The sequence below is a fragment of the Copadichromis virginalis genome, linkage group LG7 (genome assembly GCF_057382275.1).
Source record: "Copadichromis virginalis isolate Kocher_CV1m ecotype Utaka linkage group LG7, C_Virginalis_male_GT1.1, whole genome shotgun sequence".
Lineage (NCBI taxonomy): Eukaryota > Metazoa > Chordata > Actinopteri > Cichliformes > Cichlidae > Copadichromis > Copadichromis virginalis.
In genome coordinates, this window is record NC_140624.1 from 26,816,137 (window position 1) to 26,837,844 (window position 21,708).

Below are 21,708 nucleotides of genomic sequence, written 5' to 3' on the forward strand. Positions count from 1 at the left end.
CCAGTGATTGTAGGTGTTCTGACAGTTTCTTTCTCTGGGCTTCAGTACCAATAATTAAAACATCGGTTAAATGTTTTTTGCCATCCATGTTTTAATATAGGGCAGCTGTGGTGTAGGCGCTAGAGTGGGTTATCTACCAGTTGGAAAGCTAGTGGTTCCATTCCCATTTACTACATTCTGCATGTCAAGTATGTAGTCTGGGACAGTTGGCCTATGTGAAATTCTGTTTGAAGGTTCAGTGTGTAGGTTTTGCCATTATGCAGCGAGCAAACAACCAAGAACCACTTACTGCTAAAGAGACAGAGTGAAAGTGCACAGTATATCCTTGGTTTCTCATCGCTTATTGTTGCAACCAGGAGGAGTACAAACGTGTCTCCCTTGGGCTGTCTATCAGTCTATCAGCAACCAACCAACCAACCAACCCAGTGATGTTCATACCAGCACAAGAGTGGCTCTAACCTGAAGATTTATTTCCTAAAATCCAGCTTCATAGATAAATTTAAATCAGTGACTGTTTCAAGATGAAGAGCTCCATGGTGTAAATTAGCCTTTATACACGTATTGTTTCATGTCCACATTAAAACAAACTTGCATTCTCTTCCGCTTATCCTTGTCAGGGTTGTCAGGGGCTGGAGCCTATCCCAGCTACCATAGGGCGAGAGGCGGGGTACACCCTGGACAGGTCGCCAGCCTGACGCAGGGCTAACAAAACTTTTTGGTTTTTTACATCAATTTTTACATTAATTGTTGGACATTTTAGCATTTTCTTTTAAGCACAATCAATATCTAATGAGAACCCATCGGTTAGAAGAACTGATAACATATTTACATGCTTTGATTTGACTCAAGTTTTATTTCCAGATTTGGGTACAGAAGTGCAAACTTTTCATTTAAAGGATCTATAAGAATGTGAAGACAGTTAACGCTCTAAAAATAAGGACATTAGCCATCTTTGGTTTAATGTAGTACCTAACCTGCCATATCCACTTCTTGCAATATATACTATTACTGTAAAATTACAAGCAGATTTGAAATCCAGAAAAATATTCTTGTGGAAACAAATCAGAAATATGCTACAAGAGTCATCTGAACTTGTAATGGATTACTTTTAAGAGCTTGTCATGTGATTGAAACAAGAATGAGGCTTCTTATTCCAGAAAATCCAAATATGTTTAATTTAAAACTTAAAACTTGTTAAAATAGTTTGTAGCTGCACAAACAATGACTTCATACATTAATTCAAGGTAATTTTAACAATTGATTGGAAATTAAATGTAGAATCTGTGTCTAGTGTGTAGTGAATGTGGGAAATGTGACATGTGGCACATTCAAGCTATTGTTGTATATACAAACTGTTGTACGACAACTTATCTAGTGAGAAGACCGACATTATTAACGAGTGAGAATATTTTGACATTTAAAGATCAAAAATCGATCATATTTTGAGATTTTTAATAACAAGGGAAAAAAGTTGATGTGTGTTGCAGCACTGTCCTTCAAAATGTGCACGGTAAAAATGTTGCTCTGTATAAACCGATCAAACTAAGAATAGACATTTATAACAGCGAGGACATTATTAAGAAGAATGGTTTAAGAGACTGACCCCTTAACCCTCAAATGCACACTTCAGGTCATTAGCAACCAAGGCCTTCTTAAAAGCTAGCAGCCATTTGTAGCTGCAGAGCAAAGCTCTAAACAGGTAAACACTGATGAAAATATAAAGAATAGTAAAATCAGTTTTGACCAATAGATCCTAACTCTTGGGCAGGAATTCCATATTGTTTCTAGAGCTCTTTTTCTTTGGCATTGGTCAAACTTTTCTAACGTTTTTGTCTAAAGATAGCAATTGACAAAGGAATTTAGTGTGCATGCCAGAACCTTCAGCTGATGTGACCAGGGCTCAAAAATAGAAGTCCCACCACTGCCAAAATAAATCAAGGCTCTAAACAGGTAAACAAAACAAATGAAAATTGCCACATGATAGAGAAGTCCCATCTGTTCACCATCACACTGCAGTGATCGTGACCATGTGACTGTGATTAAGGGCTAAACACAATAAGTAACCAGGTACAAACAGGCTACACATTTGTCGGTTAAATTATTTAGCTGTATTATTTTTGCCACAATGAAGCCAATATATTCCAAACAGTATTTTGGGGGTTTTGATGCGGTAGCTGTAACTGAGGTAGGTAATGGCTCAGCAGTTAAATGAAAAATAATAAAGAAAATCAGTCAGATTAATAAATCAATAAATTAGGCAGTCAACAATAAGAGATTGCCAGAACTCTCCAGGTCACTAGAAAACACTAATGTAAAGGAGAGCATTTCTGATTGTTTTATTGAACTTTTAGTTTTGAATAGATCTAGGGATAACTGTTCCACCATCACAGACAAGAGTGACCACAGCTGTGACTACACAGTCTCTCCCTTACAACAGTTCTGTCAAGTCTTGCTGGTTTTCTAAACCTCAGTTAACTATATTTGTCATTCGTTTAAAAAAAAGGGAGGAACGTCCGGTCCTCCACCAAAGAGTGTGAAAGATTTCTCAGTTCCCTGGGATGGAAGATGGTCTTGTATCCAAGGAGCCCCAGAAGTGGTTGACAGACAGTCTGCGTGTAAACCACCATATCAAAAGACAGCTTAACCCTCCAGTTCTCAGCATTCGCTGCAGAATCCCGAACTGTGGTGAATTTCTGCCAGGATGACAGACCACTGCTGCCCCGAGTGTTGTTGATGATCCAGTCTACCACATTGTGGTCTAGAACCAAACCAAGGAAGCTATAGAGCTCCTTTGTCTTTTGAAGAGGAAACCTGGCCAAGTCTTCATACCTGATCAAGGAAGAAAGTGCCATTGAGTATTTTATTTTTTTAAATAACGAACAAAGAAAATATATCACTCGCAGTAAATAACAATACTAAGCATTAGCATGTCAATGTGAATTTGTTTGTCAAAAACAAATATAACAACATTCTGACTAAAAAGAAGGCAATAACCAAATAAGACCTGAATCTGGACAGAAGATAGTATATAGATATAGTTTTGACCTGTTATGAGTAGTGTCATTGCAGTTTCCCCGAGGCCTCAGTTGAAGACCTGACCTGTTAACATTTGTGGTATACTAAAAAGCTACTTTTGGTTGCTCCCTTATTCAAGAGCTTTCATCAATGAATAAATGAATTCACATATGTTGATTTGCAGGTTTTAGATGTGTCCTTGATCCAACACAGCTGATTCAAATGGCTAAATTACCTCTTTAACATGTCTTGAAGTTCTCCAGAGGCCTTGTAATGAAATAATCATTTGATTTAGGTGTGTTGACCCAGGGTGAGATCTAAAACCTGCAGGACACTGGTCCTCGAGGCCTGGGGTTGGACACCCCCGGTCTAGGTCTACAGAACTCTCTAGCACCGTTTACCTCATTTCAGTAAAACTTAAAAAGACAAAAAGGAAATTCTTGTAATTGCACCCAATACCAAATGCAGTCTGCTCATCCACATGCACATCAGCTAGTAAGGTAAATCCATGTGAAGTCTTGGTGTTATCGTCACTGTTATCTATGTACACATTCTGAAATTTGGCTGAAACTTGGAAACAACAGGGTATTTCAACACAACAGTGATCCCAAACACTTCAAGACTGGTTTTGGACTGGATATAGCAGGCTAACATTAAGCTTCTGGAGTAGCTTCCCAAAGCCAAATACCCTATTGAAAATTTGTGAACTATGCTTAAAAGCCTAGTATGTGCCAGGAAACCAACCAATTTAAATAAACACCTCTCTTCTCTTCTTGGTAGAAGGAGGATATCACCCTGGGTCAACACACCTGAATCAAAGGATTTGTTCATTACCAGGCTTCTGAAAAACTTCAAGACATGTTGAGGAGGCATTTTAGCCATTTAAATCAGCTGTGTTGAATAAAGGACACATCTAAAACTTGCAGGACACCAGCCCTCAAGGCCTGGAGTTAGATACCCCTGGTGTAAATGATTATCCTCTTCTCACCTCAGCAACATGTACCTCCCTTTGAGCCAGGTGGGTCTTGCCAGGCCTACAGACACAGAGCGAAGGAAATCTTCACACACTGTGTTGATTTGTCCTAGGTCCAGGTTGTGGGGTCGACGTCCAGTTGCCCTCCACAGACGCCACAGCCGGTAAGTATCCCGAAAGGTCTCAATACGAGATGCCAGGATGCCACGTGGATCTCGAACAAGCTGGACAACCTAAGAAGGATAAACATATTCAGTATGAATAAACCATTCAAATGGCAAAAACTAGTATATTTGCAGTATATGTTAGTGCTAACGCCATGTGGTGGGGCAGGAACTAACATTGCATATAAAGCAGTGCAGTAAACCGTTCATCAAGTTTTGGGCTTGAGATACCACTTGTGATATTTACAGATTTTTCCTAAATTCCCCTAAACTACCACATAACAGCTATACATATCATGCCATGGTCATCCTTCACCCACTGGGTAGCTAGGTGGCTCCCAGCAAATCAAGTGGGAAGCACAGATAATAACAAGAAAGACAGCACTGATCCCTTTTTGGATAGTGCAGCTCGTGAACCTGGAAACAGGTGTAAATTTATTTGCACTTAATCATTTTATTCTTAGTTGCAGTAATAAAGAATTAAATAGATTAAATGTAGATTAATAAATAGTGGTCTCCTTATTATGAGTTTCTTATTAACTGATTTGATAACTGATCAACATAATTATTTGTCAAAAAAAACAAGCAAGAGGAATGCATCAGTTTAAATGAACTTCAGCTTTGACTTTTAGATTTAGTGTTCAATTCAGATATATACTTATATTGGGCGACTTTAGCATTTTTGTAGAGGTTGAAAACAGCATCCTTGCTTTTAATTATCAGTTATCAGATTCCTTATCAGAATGTAAATAAACTCACTCACTTTTTAAATCACACCTTAAAAGGTGTGATTTAAAGGATCCGCAGACTGGTTTAAGCTAATCATAAGCAAGCTACAGTGGGGCAAAAAAGTATTTAGTCAGCCACCGATTGTGCAAGTTCCCCCACTTAAAATGATGACAGAGGTCAGTAATTCACAACAAAGGACAATTCACAACAAAAGTTGCCTCAATGTGCTTAAAAATGTCGTATTTCATAATGTAATCTTCACATGCTTCATACAAAGCACATTCTGCTGAATCACCTGCTAATTATATTCACAGGATTCATTCACTGTCTTTAGTGATTCACTAGCTTAGCTCCAACCAGACTTGCAGCATGGCCTATTTACCTCTCTTGCACCTTCCTGTTCAGTGTGTAATGGGTTTATTTACTCGTTTTCCTTCTTTAGTAATAACGATTCTTGTAAAACATGTACCCTCTTAACAACTGTGAAGGCCAGGATCACTGAATTGGAGACCTGCTCCAAAAATCCTGTAGCTAGCCAGCCCCCTGTAGTTGGTGCAGTCAAGGGCAGTATAGCCACCATTATTACTCACCCAGCATATTGTCCCAAGCAGCCAAGAAAACAGGATTGCTGGGTAATGGTTTGATGGAAGCGTAGTCCTAAACAGAAGCCCCTAGTACACCACCAACGGTTCATGTCTAATCGTTTCATTCCACTCAAAAAAGAAAAAACCCTCCATAAAGTTAGAACATCTTACTATTCATCAATGGTTAAAGAAGAATCAGAGAAAACAACAACCCTAGGTTTCTCCTCAGCACTGTAGATATGCTGAAAAAATCAGAACTGCTTTGAGCCAAGCATTCCTTTAACCAAAACAAGAGACAACATGAATTTCTTCACAAATAGAATTTTAACCATTAGAGAAAAAGAATTACTCCTAATCTCACAGCTGTAACAACATGTACAGCTACTTTCAATACCATTTAGATATATTTAGCCCTTTTTTCTACAATTGGTCTTTCTTAGTTAACTTTAGTAATTTCGCAAAACCATCAATGTGACCCCATTCCTACAAGTCCGTCTTAGTCAAGTCTTACCATTAATTAAAGCTTCAATCTTAAATATGACCAATCTCTCGCAATCGGCTACCCACCACAAGTCCTTACGCTGATAGTACTTATGCTGTACTTAAAAAGCCATCACTTGACCCAGCTGTGTTGGCTAATTATAGGCCTGTCATGAATGCTGGAGTAGATTCAAATGCTGGATTTGGACGAATTAAAGTTTAGTGCCCTTTATTTACAGTGTTTTACCAAAATGCGCTATATACAACAGCGCAAGGGAAAGCAGCTAAAGGGGTCCAAGGGGAAACAGGTATTCAAAACATCGAATTCTCTGTCCAGTACAACACTCTCAAAACGGGCAGGCTCACCACTCCAGGGAAGGAAATCCAGGGAAAGTCTGTGCAGAGGAAGGAGACAAGGTCAGATCCTTTGAGGCAAAAACACACGTATAAAATAGAAGCTAGGACCAAGGCTTAACTAACAAGGTAGTTCAACAATACAGCAATGAATAACAGCCGACCACAACCTTATGCAGTGGCTGCTGACAAGATCCTAGGCCAGAAGTGGTTGATTATCCCAGGTGTATAGTGCCAAGTGTAGGAACCCAAAATCAGTACCACCCCATAGGACAGACAACAACACGTGATAACAGATAGAAGAGAGGAGAGATAGAAACTGAAGCAGAGAGAGAAAAACAAACCCTGACAACGTCTGCCAGGCAGGACTGAGGGACCGTGATAAGGCCAATCTGCAACCTTCCTTTTATCTCAAAAAATTCTTGTAAGAGTTGCTGTAAATCTGACCCTCTGCAGATAAATAGTTCATTTGAAGAGTTTCAGTCAAGTTTCAGAGCTCATCACAGCACGAAACAGCTTTTGTGAAGGTTACAAATGATATTCTTATAGCCTCTGACAGTGGACTCATGTCTCTGCTTGTCCTGCTTTACCTTGTGCCACTGTTCAGTACTGTTGACCTGTAATACCATTCTGTTGGTATTACAGGTACTGCGCTGTGGTGGATCTATCTAATAGACTTCAATTTGTTCATGTAAATGGACAGTCTTATCTTAAAAAGGTCAAAGTACCATATCACCCATATAGAGTGCTCTCAGACTCCTAGCTTACTTGTGGTTCCTAGCTTATTTGAAAGTAGTAGGGGAGGCAGACTGTTGGGTCTGCCTGGCACAGACCCACCGCTGGAACAAGACAATTCTACTACAACAGCAAAAAGCATTGGACACCAAGCAGAGCTCTTTGTTTGATCTCATGCACGAGGGAGAGAACTGTGACGAGCGCTGTTCCTGACGCTTGAACCCCAGTCGCTCTCATCTGCTCCCTCGTAACATTGCTCCTTACTGCGGTTACATGACTATGCATAGGTTCATTAACATATGACGTCTTACATAGAGTACCTTGTCTGTGTGTCGTGTAGGTATATGTGTATGTGTGTGTGTGTGTGGGGTGGGGGTGGGGGGTGTCAAGATGTGACCCTGTGAAGACTCCCCAAAGCTGGTGCCAGGAGTCCAGCTTTCCACCTAAACAAAGGGCTCTTATACTTAAACAGATACAGAGTAGGTGTCCTCCTATACCAGCGGTCCCCAACCCCTGGGTGAGTCGTTTGGTACCGGGCTTCGAGAGTTGAGGCTCAGGTGTGAAATGTATGGTTTTCAGGGTTTTTATCGGTTTTCAGCGTTATTTTGTTATCGTTTTTATCGTTAACTCGGTTTTCCTGGGTCTTTTCACGTGTGTTATGAATAAATCTTCTTTTTTTCGGTACCGGTACTAGTTTTATTTTGTTGTATTTATCCACAACACTTTAAAGGCCGGTCCGTGAAAATATTGTCGGGCATAAACCGGTCCGTGGCGCAAAAAAGGTTGGGGACCGCTGTCCTATACCATAAATCAGTAAGAGAAGGTACGACCTCTCTCATGACCTTAAGTTGTGTGTGTGTGTATGCCAGAGTGCTCTGGGAGGCACACAGAGTCTTTGCAGACTGCTAAGGATCAGACGTCCTATCGATATGCAATCGATTATAAAACTCTACGCATATATGAGTATATATTTCTAAGCATAAATGACAATCCACAATATAAACCTAACACAGACCCATCAGCTTCCATTCAACTCTTCTGTGGAACAAGCTCACAGTTTAGATTCAGAAGACGGACAATCTCTCTAATTTTAACATTAGGCTTAAAACTTGCTGGTTCTGCTGGAGGTTTCTTCCTGTCAAAGGGGATTTTTTCCTTCCCACTGTTGCCAAAACACTTGCTCAGAGGGGTTATCTGATTGTTGGGGTTTTCTCTGTATTATTCGAGGCTCGTAACCTTACGATATGAATCAGAATTCATATTGTAAGGAAGCTATAGAAGTCCAGTGGCCTCTGCTCAAGGATTCAACCTTAATTTAGTTCACAGGCCTGCATACGCAATTAATTTTGTTGCCCATTTTAATTTATTTCTGATTGTCCTCTGTATTTAATTGACCATGTTCTCTCTTTGAAACTCTTTTTAAAAGCCTTTAGGCATGACATTTTGTACATTCTCTAAATTTCTTTATTCTTTTGTTCCTTTTCAGTTCTAACTTATAGGACGATCCAGATCCAAATGTGTTAACGAGAAGTTTTCCCCCACCATCTTCACAACTACTTACAGACCTCTAGTAAGTAAGAATAATTAAGTATCTGAAGTATCCCTATAGTGCAATTTGGTTTTGCTAGTATGTCCATTGTCATAAAAAAGTCTCCCCCAAACTACATTGTCATTAGAGAAGCTTTGTTTTTTTTCATATTTGACACACTTTTAAACAAACACATTTTAATAATTGACAAAGATAACTAGAGTAAATACAAAATTCAGGTTTTAAATCACAATTCCATTTATTTAGGAAAAAAAGCTACCCAAGGCTTCCTGATCCTCTGGGAAAAAGTAATTGCCCCTTCGTTAAATCCCTAAGAAAGTTATACACAAATTAACTGTTAATAACCATATTATTTGAAAACCTGAGTTCAATTTCTCTAGTTACACCCAAGCCTGATTACTGCTAGACCTGATAAATCAAGAAATCACTTAAATAGAACCTGTCCAACAAAGTAAAATAGGATAACAGCTCTCAAAAAGTAACAAATCATGCCACGATCTAAAGAAACAGCTGGGAAATAAAATCATTGACATCTATAAGTCTGGGAAGGTTTACAAAACCATTAGAGAGCATTATCCACACATGGAGAAAACTTGTAACACTGGTGAACCTTCCCAGACGCAGCCTTCCTACAAAAATTACTCCAAGAGCACTTTGACGGCTCATTCAGGATGTCACAAAAGAACCCAGAATAATAACAAAAAAATGCAGTCCTCACTTGTCTTAGGTAAGGTCAGAATTCATGATTTAACAGTAAGAAGAAGACTGAGGGAAAATGGCGTCCACGGGAGAAATCCAAGCAGAAAACCACTGCTGACCAAAAAGAACACAAAGGCTCGTCTCACGTTTGCCAAAAAACATCTTGATGATCCCCAAGACTACTGGGAAAATATTCTGTGGACTGACGAGATAAAAGCTGAATGTTTTGAAAGCTTTGAGTCTCATTACATGTGACATAAAAGTAACACCTATAGACAACATCATACCAACAGTTAAACATGGTGGTGGTCCAGGCCCTGGGTGACTTGTGGTAACTAATGCAACCATGAAATCTGCTCTATTCAAAAGTTCAATTTCATATTACTTACTTATTACTTATAAAACACAAAATAACATTGTAAGGGTAAAGACCCTATAATAATGCAGAGAAACCCCCATAATCAGATGACCTTTCATGAGCGGTGGGCTTACAGGGGGCATGTCTCATTATCCCAAGAAATTGGTGATATCATCCCCACCAGTAGCAGAAGTTTATCTTGTTTGTGGATGGACTAAATGCAGAGAAATATCTGTGACAATAATGTGTGCAACTGCCAGACATTTTCTCTTTATATACAAAGGTAAGAGCACCACTGAAAGGAGTGTTCATTAATTCTACAGATGAGGTCATGACAGTTGGAAAGTCGTAAATTTGTTGTAGCTCTGACGTCCATGATTTATTTGGACACAAAAAAGACAAAATACCAAACTGAGGCCACCATCCACAGTGGTAACTTGAATAAAAAGCATGTTTTAACATAACATACATAAATTAAGGTCAAACTAAGGCTACTGGCAAAATGTTTTTACTGCCCTGTGAGGTTGAATGAGGTACATTAAGCCCATGTGTCTCTACACATGTTTAGGGTAATTCTGAGGGACTGCAGCTGTTGACACCACATGTTTAATCAATTCCAATTTAGAGTAGCATTGACTGTTCATCTAACCATCCATCATTCAGTCTACCGTGTCCTCAGTTAGTAAAGACCTGTTAAGTGCCATCTCACAATCTGCCAATACAATAACCAGTTACAAATAAATATTCAGCTTCTGATCACATCTGTCTTTGTTGAATGGGTCTGCTTATCCAATCACTAGTAAAGTCTGTCATTAACTGGTGAAAATGTAGTTGTGGAGAACCTTGGATTGTCATTATTTCAATATTACAGTGTTTTCCATGATTTATATGAGGGCAATCCCAAAAGTAAGGTCTCTAAAGCGGTGGGGACGTAGAGAAACTGTTCGTACGGCTGTGGGCCACACTGTTGTGATTGGTGCTTCCTCCACTCCCAAACAAGCATGCGCCGCTTCGCTGGGATGCTCAATCATGGCTTGGCAGCCCTTGAAAATGGAGCTCCCGTTGAACGCTACCGCCAAGTGCGAAGTTCGCGCAGTTATTCAATTTCTGAATGCAAAAGGCTTTAATCCATCCATCCATCCATCTTCATCCACTTTATCCGAGGCCGGGTCGCGGGGGCAGCAGCCTAAGCAAAGAGGCCCAGACCTCCCTCTCCCCAGCCACCTCCTCCAGCTTATCCGGGGGAACACCAAGGCGTTCCCAGGCCAGCTGAGAGATATAATCTCTCCAGCGTGTCCTGGGTCTGCCCCGGGGCCTCCTCCCGGTGGGACATGCCCGGAACACCTCACCCAGGAGGCGCACAGGAGGCATCCTTGTCAGATGCCCGAACCACCTCAGCTGGCTCCTTTAAACTGGTTGAAATTCATCGCCAATTGATGGAAGTGTATGGACAGTCATGCATGGATGTCAAAAACATTTGCAAGTGGTGTAAAGAGTTTACAGCCAGCGGAAGGTTATTCTGCTCTGACGAAGAGGTGAAAGATGAGGTTCAGTGCTTCCTGAAAGACATGGCGGCGAGCTGGTATGACATGGGCATTCTAAAAGTGCCACAGCGTCTACAAAAAGAAAAGTTAAAGAAGTCCAGATGCTTTTCTTTCCAAGCTCCTTAGACTAGTTGACCCGGATGACCGAGAACCTTCACAGACATCGACCAAAATGGCGATTATGTAGAAAATTAAATAATTCTCCAACCTTTAAAATGATGTAAAAGAGAAAATGAACGGTTGTTTGTATTTCCTAAAAAAGTAGGAGACATTACTTTTGGGATTGCCCTCGTATGTTAATATAAAATCTCTTTCATTTTAACACTATACTAAACTCTATTTGAAATTTTACTACAGTATTGATTTGATTTCATTAACAAAAATGCAAACCACCCCGCTCTTATTTCACTCACCGAAACAGGAGCGCAGATGTCTTGGACAGTCTGTTAGTACTGTTGAATTAACCACACAACAAGCCATATTATTTGTCATATGTCTGCAAAAAACACTGCAAAGAGAACCAACACTACAAACACGGTCAAGAGATTCATTGTTCTCTTGTCTCAGTGAGAATCAGCTGAACAAGAATTTTTATGTTTTCCAACACTTCACGTTAAGTTTTGGTCTACTTTTTCTTTTAGCTATTCCCTTTAGGGGTTGCCATAGCAGATCATCTGCCTCTGTCTCGTCTCTCTAACAATCTTCTGCATCACACCAAGCCTCTGCACGTCCTCCTTCACTACATCCACAGATCTTGTCTCAGGGTCTTCCTCTCTTCTTCTTGCACAGCAACTTCCCACTTACAATATTTTGCCTTTTGTGCACATATCCAAACCATCTCAACCTCAGTTCTCTGTTACAATAAAATTGCAATAAAGACCAGAAATATGTACCACGATCACAGCTTTGAGGAATCAACCTTTGCCACTTATGCATGTGTTCTTATAACATTTATTCCTGTGGTTCCACATAAATGCATGCAGTTAGGTATCACACGACTAGCCACATCAGGTGCAAAGTAAGACACGCTTTCTTCCTGTATTAAATATGGTTCAGTTTGCAGTAAATTGCCCTCTGCTAAACCACCGTGTTCGTGTGACTTAAACAAATACTCTCCTCCCCAAGTTTTAGTATATACCCTAAGGCTAACCACAGAAATATTTGTCAATGCCTTCCAGTTGCAAACCTGTCAGTGCCTTTCATCAATCCCAGCAGTAGCTGTTTTTACATAATGTTTTAAAGCCAAAAGACATTTTTCTTCACTGATGCAGACCTTTACTAAATCTGACCCGACAGGAACTAGCATATAAAAAATCATTAGCATGTCTTTTCTCAGCTACAGGCTGAAAAATGGCCATATGCTGGATATGACAAGACAAACTGTGTTTTAATTATTCATAATGGGAAAACTAGGCACAACACTGATATTTTTCAATTTATGAATTTATTTTATGTCAAGAGGTCGAGTCTGTGTTCTGTCATCAAGTCTAAATTAAGTGGCTTGTCATAATCATCATTTAATCTTACTCAAGTCTTTAAGCCTCTGATCTGAAAGAATACAAACTGCATTACTAAAATTCATTATGAATTAAGTAGAATGCTTTCAATTAAATGATTTCTCTACCTTCAGGTTGAGTCTTGGATCCTCAATGAGCGCCCTGAGGTCACTGACTTGGGGAATCCGAACAGTCTTGATGGCTGCGTGGCGCTTTGCTCTGCAGACTTCAGCAGCCACCGACACATTTAGTGGCCCACACTTTCTCACACATTCCCCCTCATCAGCTAGCACCAGGACCTGCTCCTTCGATCCCAGTGGAGCCTCGCATACAGGTGGGGAGCACAGAGAACGGCCTAAGACAGGACACGTACCATACAAAAACTGTGACAGACAGGAACTGGATTGCAAAAACAGATGCAAAAGTAGCAGACTCATGTCTCTTACTAGCTCCTCGTCTAAACAGCTTGTCAGTGGAGTGCCTAGCAGGACGGGGTTGTATGTAACTTTCCAGGCTGTGGAGGTTACAATGGTACAGAGACCTTAACAGGTCTCGAGCTGCTCCCAGCATGACCCTCCTCTCAGCCAGGTTTCGGCTCTGTGCCAACCGAGGAAGCAGTGCCAACTGGACATGGTACAGAGGCTCAAACAGATAGAAGACCTGTTATGAAAAACAGCATATCGCCATTAAAGCACACTCCAAACACAAAAACACTACACACCAGAATTTTCTTTTAGATTTTGGCGGTTCTTTAAAAACAAAATACAGAAACGTCATAAAGTCAGTGGTTTTTGTAATATTTCAGACACGTTCTAGTTGCTAAGCTAATTAGCATGTGTATTTGCCGAGAATCCTCTGAAGTCTAAAGCTGCATAAATACTGATCAGGCACTTTGTAGATTATCAGTCTCTTGATGGGTTTAATATGTGGTATGTGACTTTTGTTGCTATGATGCCAGGTCTCTCTTGGAAATGAGATTTTTAATCTCAATGAGATTTTTTACCTGGATAAATAAAGGATTAATAATAATATGTCCAGACATCCTGGTACATGAAGTACCAGGATGTCAGTCTGTATTTCTACCTGTGTCTTACTAACATATGCTTGATTTTTCCAAACATTATAACACAAGCATACTTTTTCTGCATTTCGTGATTAACGATGCTCCTTAATTTAACCATACGTTACCGCCACTTTTAACTAACATCCTCAGTCTTGAAAGTTTTTAATTGCTTTTGAGTTTGTAAATTGTATTTCCTTTGACGCTGATTTTGCTTTGTATTTATATATTTGAATAAATTCATTGCTGGTCTATTTACAAAACTGCTTTAACAAAGTTTGGTATGCTTGTTCAAATTCTGACCATGCTTGACATTTTGACTCTCCTTTCACATTATCTGCAATATGTAATGAAGAAATGCTTTACTGTAATAAATGTTTTAATTACATAGAATTTATTTTGAAAAGTGCTGATCCTGTAACCTTTAAAAACTCATTTAGAAATCATTTTAAATCTGTTAAAAATTAGTTTGTGTTTAGATTTCTAAGTTTATTTTTATTTAATTGTTCTGTTTGTGAACTTGAAGTTATTGTAGATGTAAGATCTATTAAATATGTAGACAAAAAATTATGTGAATGAAATCAAATACATTTTGTCTGGATTGTTAAATTAAAGGCTCTTTGTGCATTTAGAAACCACTGACTCAAAAGCATCAGAAAGGGCATGACTTCATGATTTTTCATCATAATCCGACAGGTCACAGAAACTATATAATTTCTAACCTCTGGATGCTGGTTAAACAGCTGACCCACAAATGAGGACCCGCTCCGTGTGGTGGCCAGAATGAGGATGTGGGTTCTCTTGGTGACATTATAGGAAGGATTGGAGAGAGAAGGGGAGGAATTAGCATGGGAGGGGCTTCTATCACAGCTATGATCCAAGTCCACAGGTGTCTCCTGGCCCACCTGCATCAACTCTTTGGGGCTGCAGTTGACAGTCAAACCTGAAGGTGCCAGGCCCACAGAGCACAGAAAGCTTAAGGGGTTGCTGGAGAAGGTGCGGATGGCTGTGTACTGGATGGCTATGGAGGCCAATGCTAACAATACCATGGACTTCCAAGAACACTGCATGATGATTGGACTGGTTTATCAGGATCCCACAGCACTGTCTGCAACACAAGGAAACACAACAGACAGAAGACAAGAGACAAAGAGCTCTTAAGACTTACGGTTGGTAAAGTCTCAAATTTGTTGTCTTAATGCTTGCTAAAGTAGCCAATTGCTGACTTTGAGTTGAAGGCAGATGTTTCTGAATTTCACAAATTGGATTCCAACAAAGTGACGTCACATTGAGACCGTGAAAAATATATATTTAGGTATGTAAAGAAAATGAAAATAGCAGTTGTTTGATGGCAGATATCATTTTTCTCTCAGACACAATAACAAATAAGAGTAAAAAACAAACACAAGTGATCAAATATAGCCAACTTGCATTGCTGTTAATACTCATGGACAGGCTGCTCAAGTTTTCTTTCTTTCTCAAAGATCAGACTCTTGCCTTTACTAGTAGCTTTCTAACTTTCTTTGCAATTCTGACAGAAATTTCTCCGGTCAAAAATGATCAGTATCGTTCATATTATTGCAATATAGAAAGCAAAGGTATGATCCAGCCAAAAGTTTGTTTGTTTTGTTGTTGTTGTTTTAATATATTGGAACTACAGTAAAAAGAAATAAATGGAGTGCTCAATCATCATAACAAAAAGTCAGTTAAACTTGAGTGAGTCCATTTAAGAGCATAAACCACTGTGCATCCCCTTTAATTTTGTATGGCCTTATTTGCATGCTGGACATCTTTTGTTTCGTGCACTCATTAGAAAGCATTAATAGTTCTGGAGTACTTATTACTGTTGGAAGAGATTCATAGTTTCTTTTAAAGGCCTGTGATATACAGTGACATATCTTTCACACTGAACATTCAACATATATTGCTTCATAAATATCCGAAGGCTCGATAATAGTGCTGCATATCTCAAGCTAGAAACAACAGATCAGTGATATTATGTGTTTACACATCATTGTACGAGCTACCCCAGTCTGTCATTACGCGCCTCTTAATAAAGAGGCTGGCTAACACTGTCTTTTTTGTTACAGCACAGCGGAATATTAACCCTTGTCGACATGCCGCCATACCCACCACATCCACGGGCCCGCCTCATCCCTGAGTACCGGAGACAGAGTGGTTTCCCCGCGGCCTGATGGAGCGCTCAGCTGCCTCTCGGCTGCAGGAGGGCGGAGGGCTGACACCACGATGTAGACGCCAGGCAGGAAACCAAGCTGCTCCTGTCTGTGATCCACAGCAGGTATCAAAACATCACGGATCGGAGCAGAGACCACATAGAGATTATGATTAGGATCTCAACGAATGTTTGAATGAAAGCCCGTCAAATCCACAGCATCACAAACGATCGGCAGCCTGCGTGAGACACTGCGGTAAAGTGAGCCGTCATTTGTGAGCCGCGGTCAAGCCAGCCGCCTCCTATCCGCCGCATAAATTTCCTTGCGCTTTTTACACCAGTCTTTACGGTAGCGCCTTTTCGCTTTATATCCTGATTGAAAGCCTAGACTCGCGCACACATGCACGCGCGTGAACAGTCACACGCACGCGCGCACACAAATTACAATGGAACAGCCCAATACAGCCATCGTGACAGTCTGGTTGCATATTCAAAAATTCATTAAAAATCATTCTTAAAAGTTGATGCCAAGCTTTCAACACAATCCTCTTCTCGGACACCTACTTTACCTCTGGGCCAGTTTTTACCCAGATTTACTGTAATATTACTCAGAAATCACAGTAAACTCATATTCAGTGCAATACAGTCAATGCACTACAATTATGTTTATTTCAAAAATTCATTAAAAGTCATCCTGAATAGTTGAGGTCCAACTTTCAACACATCCCCCCTCTGGGACACCTACTGTACCTGTGTGCCAATTTTCATCCAGATTTACTGTAGAACTCCTCAGAAATTAAAGGGTACTTGTATTCAATGCAATACAGTCAATACAATAGAATTATGTCAATTTTCAGAAATTCATTAAAAATCATCCTGAGTAGTTGATGTCCAACTTTCAACACATCCCCCCTCTGGGACACCTACTGTACCTGTGTGCGAATTTTCATCCAGATTTACTGTAGAATTCCTCAGAAATTAATGGAAACATTTATTCAATCTAATACAGCCAATGCACTACAATTGTGTCAATTTTCCAAAATTCATTAAAAATCATCCTGAGTAGTTGATGTACAACTTTCAACACATCCCTCCTCTGGGACATCTACTGTACCTGTGTGCCAGGTTTCAGCCAGATTTACTGTAGAATTCCTCAGAAATTAAAGGGTACTTGTATCCAATGCAGTCGGCCAATACAGTAGAATTATGTCAATTTTCAGAAATTCATTAAAAATCATCCTGAGTAGTTGATGTACAACTTTCAACACATCCCCCCTCTGGGACACCTACTGTACCTGTGTGCCAGGTTTCAGCCAGATTTACTGTAGAATTCCTCAGAAATTAAAGGGTACTTGTATTCAATGCAATACAGTCAATACAATAGAATTATGTCAATTTTCAGAAATTCATTAAAAATCATCCTGAGTAGTTGATGTCCAACTTTCAACACATCCCCCCTCTGGGACACCTACTGTACCTGTGTGCCAAGTTTCATCCAGATTTACTGTAGAATTCCTCAGAAATTAATGGAAACATTTATTCAATCTAATACAGCCAATGCACTACAATTGTGTCAATTTTCAAAAATTCATTAAAAATCATCCAGAGTAGTTGATGTACAACTTTCAACACATCCCTCCTCTGGGACACCTACTGTACCTGTGTGCCAGGTTTCAGCCAGATTTACTGTAGAATTCCTCAGAAATTAAAGGAAACTTATATTCAATTCAATACAGTCAATACAATAGAATTATGTCAATTTTCAGAAATTCATTAAAAATCATCCTGAGTAGTTGATGTACAACTTTCAACACATCCCCCCTCTGGGACACCTACTGTACCTGTGTGCCAGGTTTCAGCCAGATTTACTGTAGAACTCCTCAGAAATTAATGGAAACATTTATTCAATTCAATACAGTCAATACACTACAATTATGGAAATTTCAAAAATTCATTAAAAATCATCCATAATAGTTGAGGTCCAACTTTCAACACTTTCTTACTCTGGGCGTCCTACCGTACCTCTGGGCCAAGTTACATCTCAATTCACTGTAATCTTTATCAAAAATTTAAAGAACAATTCTATGTAAATGCTGGATGTGTGTCCTTTCAAAGTGACACTAAATAACAGAACTCAGGCACATCAGGGAATAATCCAAAAGGCGGATTTATTAAACAAAAACAACATACAAAATATCTCTAACCCATACTACATAACCTAAAAAGAAACAAAGGGACACTTAGAAGCACAAGGAAACAATACTGAAAGGGCAAGAGACACAGTCCAAACATAATCCACAACTAAAATGCCAAAAGAACAAGTCATCCCACATAGCAGACGGGTCTTGCCTGGATCTGGTGTCAAGCCGGCACTGCTGGCTGACTTCTGGCATGGTAAGATGGCACTGTTTATGTGATGGCATGCCACATTTGGCCTGATTGGGTGAATGTGACATGTTGTATAGAGCACTTTGAGTAATATGGGTGAGTAAAAAAGTGCTGTATAAGAATCAGTCCATTCACTGTCTGAACAGAGTTTCGTCATGTTACTTTTGCACTATTATGTTCCAGCACATGTTGTTATTACATGGCTTACATGGCTAAGGTACACATTAGGCTGACATCTGGGGCCAGAGCTGAAACTGTTCTGGGCCAGCACAGGGCCAGCAGTGTGTCTGCAACTGGCCTTGTGCTGGCTCATGTGTGGGCCACCTCTGGTAAACCAGATCTGGGCCACCATAGGGCCGTCATTCTTTGCGGTACGCAGGCCATGTGTAAGCACATTGTGTGGGACAGATCCAGGCCATACCAATTTTGCTATGTGGGAGGAATTATGTAAAAATAGAAACATCATAAAAATGAAAATGAACATAAAGTAAAATGTACTGAAAAGAACATCAGTATGGCCATCATTATTTGCTTGGAAAGTCTAAAGTTCCATGGCTTTGAACAGCCAGAGAACGCAATGCCCAGCTTAGAATGACTAAAAGTAACTTCTTTTAACATTCTGTCATTCTGCTTCTATATCAAAAATCCACTAAAAATAGTCATTTGAAAAAAAATATTCGCCACTTTTCATCAGTTTGGGTTCCTCTGTTTATAGCAATTTTTAGAAAAGAACCCAATACCTTTGTCACTATACAGTTGTACAGTGAGATACAGAGCATCTCCTACTCATTGCAAACATGCTGGGAGGGTGGCTCTATCCGCCTTAGTGCAGCTGCTGTACCATACTGTGATGCAGTAAGTTAGTAGGCTCTCAATGGGCGAGTGGTGGAAGGGTGAGCTGTAGTCCACAAAGAGCATTCTGGCGTAGCTCTGCCGCTGTTCTAGGTGACTCAGCACCGAGTGGAGGGTGATGGCATCTTCTGTGAATCTGTTTGCACGGTATGCAAACTGGTGGGGGTCGAATTCTGGGGGGAGGTAATCCTTGGTGTGCTGAAGGACTAGTTTCATGATTACCGGTGTGAGGGCCACAGGGCAATAATAGTTCAGGTGATGGGAGACTTCTTTGGTACTGGGATGATTGTGGCTGATTTTAGACAGGATGGGATGGCTGCTTCATCCAGTGAGAGGTTGAAGATTCTGGTGGAGATGAGGGTGAGCTGGTGGGCACATGGTCTTAGCACTTTACCACGTATTCCGTCTGGACGCCTTCCTGGGGTTCACTGCTAGGAACACTCATCTGACATCGTGCTCCGTTACAGTGAATGGAGCGGTGCAGGAACCAGGTGAGGATGAGGATGGGAGCAGGGCTGAGGCAGATGAATGCTGCTGTTGTGGTGTTTCAAAGCGGGCAAAGAAGCTGTTTATGTCCTCTGCTAGCTGCACACTCAGGTTTTCTGTTTTCACAGTTCTGCCTCTGTGGTTTATGATGTCTATTATTCCATGCCATGTGTTGTTGCTGGACAGGTGGGACCCCTTTTCAGGTCAGCTCGAGCAGACCTGTACAGAGCTCTGTCAACAGACCTACAGGGAGTGCAGAATTATTAGGCAAGTTGTATTTTTGAGGAATAATTTTATTATTGAACAACAACCATGTTCTCAATGAACCCAAAAGACTCATTAATATCAAAGCTGAATGTTTTTGGAAGTAGTTTTTTTTTTTTTTTTTTTTTTTAGTTATTTTAGGGGGATATCTGTGTGTGCAGGTGACTATTACTGTGCATAATTATTAGGCAACTTCACAAAAAACAAATATATACCCATTTCAATTATTTATTTTTACCAGTGAAACCAATATAACATCTCCACATTCACAAATATACATCTCAGAATCAGAATCAGAATCAGAATCGTGTTTATTGGCCAAGTACAGTGGGGCAAAAAAGTATTTAGTCAGCCACCGATTGTGCAAGTTCCCCCACCTAAAATGATGACAGAGGTCAGTAATTTGCACCAGAGGTACACTTCAACTGTGAGAGACAGAATGTGAAAAAAAAAATCCATGAATCCACATGGTAGGATTTGTAAAGAATTTATTCGTAAATCAGGGTGGAAAATAAGTATTTGGTCAATAACAAAAATACAACTCAATACTTTGTAACATAACCTTTGTTGGCAATAACAGAGGTCAAACGTTTACTATAGGTCTTTACCAGGTTTGCACACACAGTAGCTGGTATTTTGGCCCATTCCTCCATGCAGATCTTCTCGAGAGCAGTGATGTTTTGGGGCTGTCGCCGAGCAACACAGACTTTCAACTCCCGCCACAGATTTTCTATGGGGTTGAGGTCTGGAGACTGGCTAGGCCACTCCAGGACTTTCAAATGCTTCTTACGGAGCCACGCCTTTGTTGCCCGGGCGGTGTGTTTTGGATCATTGTCATGTTGGAAGACCCAGCCTCGTTTCATCTTCAAAGTTCTCACTGATGGAAGGAGGTTTTGGCTCAAAATCTCACGATACATGGCCCCATTCATTCTGTCCTTAACATGGATCAGTCGTCCTGTCCCCTTGGCAGAAAAACAGCCCCATAGCATGATGTTTCCACCCCCATGCTTCACAGTAGGTATGGTGTTCTTGGGATGCAACTCAGTATTCTTCTTCCTCCAAACACGACGAGTTGAGTTTATACCAAAAAGTTCTACTTTGGTTTCATCTGACCACATGACATTCTCCCAATCCTCTGCTGTATCATCCATGTGCTCTCTGGCAAACTTCAGACGGGCCTGGACATGCACTGGCTTCAGCAGCGGAACACGTCTGGCACTGCGGGATTTGATTCCCTGCCGTTGTAGTGTGTTACTGATGGTGACCTTTGTTACTTTGGTCCCAGCTCTCTGCAGGTCATTCACCAGGTCCCCCCGTGTGGTTCTGGGATCTTTGCTCACCGTTCTCATGATCATTTTGACCCCACGGGATGAGATCTTGCGTGGAGCCCCAGATCGAGGGAGATTATCAGTGGTCTTGTATGTCTTCCATTTTCTGATGATTGCTCCCACAGTTGATTTTTTCACACCAAGCTGCTTGCCTATTGTAGATTCACTCTTCCCAGTCTGGTGCAGGTCTACAATACTTTTCCTGGTGTCCTTCGAAAGCTCTTTGGTCTTGGCCATGGCGGAGTTTGGAGTCTGACTGTTTGAGGCTGTGGACAGGTGTCTTTTATACAGATGATGAGTTCAAACAGGTGCCATTCATACAGGTAACGAGTGGGGGACAGAAAAGTTTCTTACAGAAGACGTTACAGGTCTGTGAGAGCCAGAGATTTTCCTTGTTTGAGGTGACCAAATACTTATTTTCCACCCTGATTTACAAATAAATTCTTTACAAATCCTACCATGTGAATTCATGGATTT

The 21,708-nt window shown here is 40.4% G+C and overlaps 2 protein-coding genes across 3 annotated transcripts in view; both read right to left on the reverse strand.

Annotated features, from left to right (window-relative positions):
• The window catches only part of dnajc24 (DnaJ (Hsp40) homolog, subfamily C, member 24), a 412,088-nt gene that overhangs the window by 281,024 nt on the left and 109,356 nt on the right, over window positions 1-21,708 (reverse strand). The window lies entirely within an intron of this gene.
• LOC146705154 (carbohydrate sulfotransferase 1-like) lies at window positions 814-16,231 on the reverse strand. Of its 2 annotated transcripts, XM_085462752.1 has the most exons (7): window positions 15,874-16,231; window positions 14,646-14,848; window positions 14,463-14,540; window positions 13,127-13,340; window positions 12,809-13,035; window positions 4,004-4,221; window positions 814-2,829 (listed from the first exon to the last, which is right to left on the reverse strand). In XM_085462752.1, the coding sequence occupies exons 2-7, from the start codon at window positions 14,808-14,810 to the stop codon at window positions 2,493-2,495; spliced, it is 1,239 nt and encodes a 412-aa protein (XP_085318878.1). In that variant the 5' UTR covers window positions 14,811-14,848; window positions 15,874-16,231; the 3' UTR covers window positions 814-2,492. The 2 variants fall into 2 exon arrangements, with proteins under 2 accessions (XP_085318878.1, XP_085318877.1); XM_085462751.1 differs by having other exon boundaries at window positions 14,463-14,848.

Bases quoted from the DNA above. Each gene is read 5' to 3' on its own strand.
- LOC146705154 (XM_085462751.1), bottom strand. From the start codon at position 14,810: ATGCAGTGTTCTTGGAAGTCCATGGTATTGTTAGCATTGGCCTCCATA. The intron at 13,341-14,462 runs GTTAGAAATTAT...TTTTCATAACAG, and splicing joins TGTTTAACCAGCATCCAGAG to GTCTTCTATCTGTTTGAGCC. The intron at 4,222-12,808 runs GTAGAGAAATCA...TATCCTTCTTAG, and splicing joins ATCCAAGACTCAACCTGAAG to GTTGTCCAGCTTGTTCGAGA.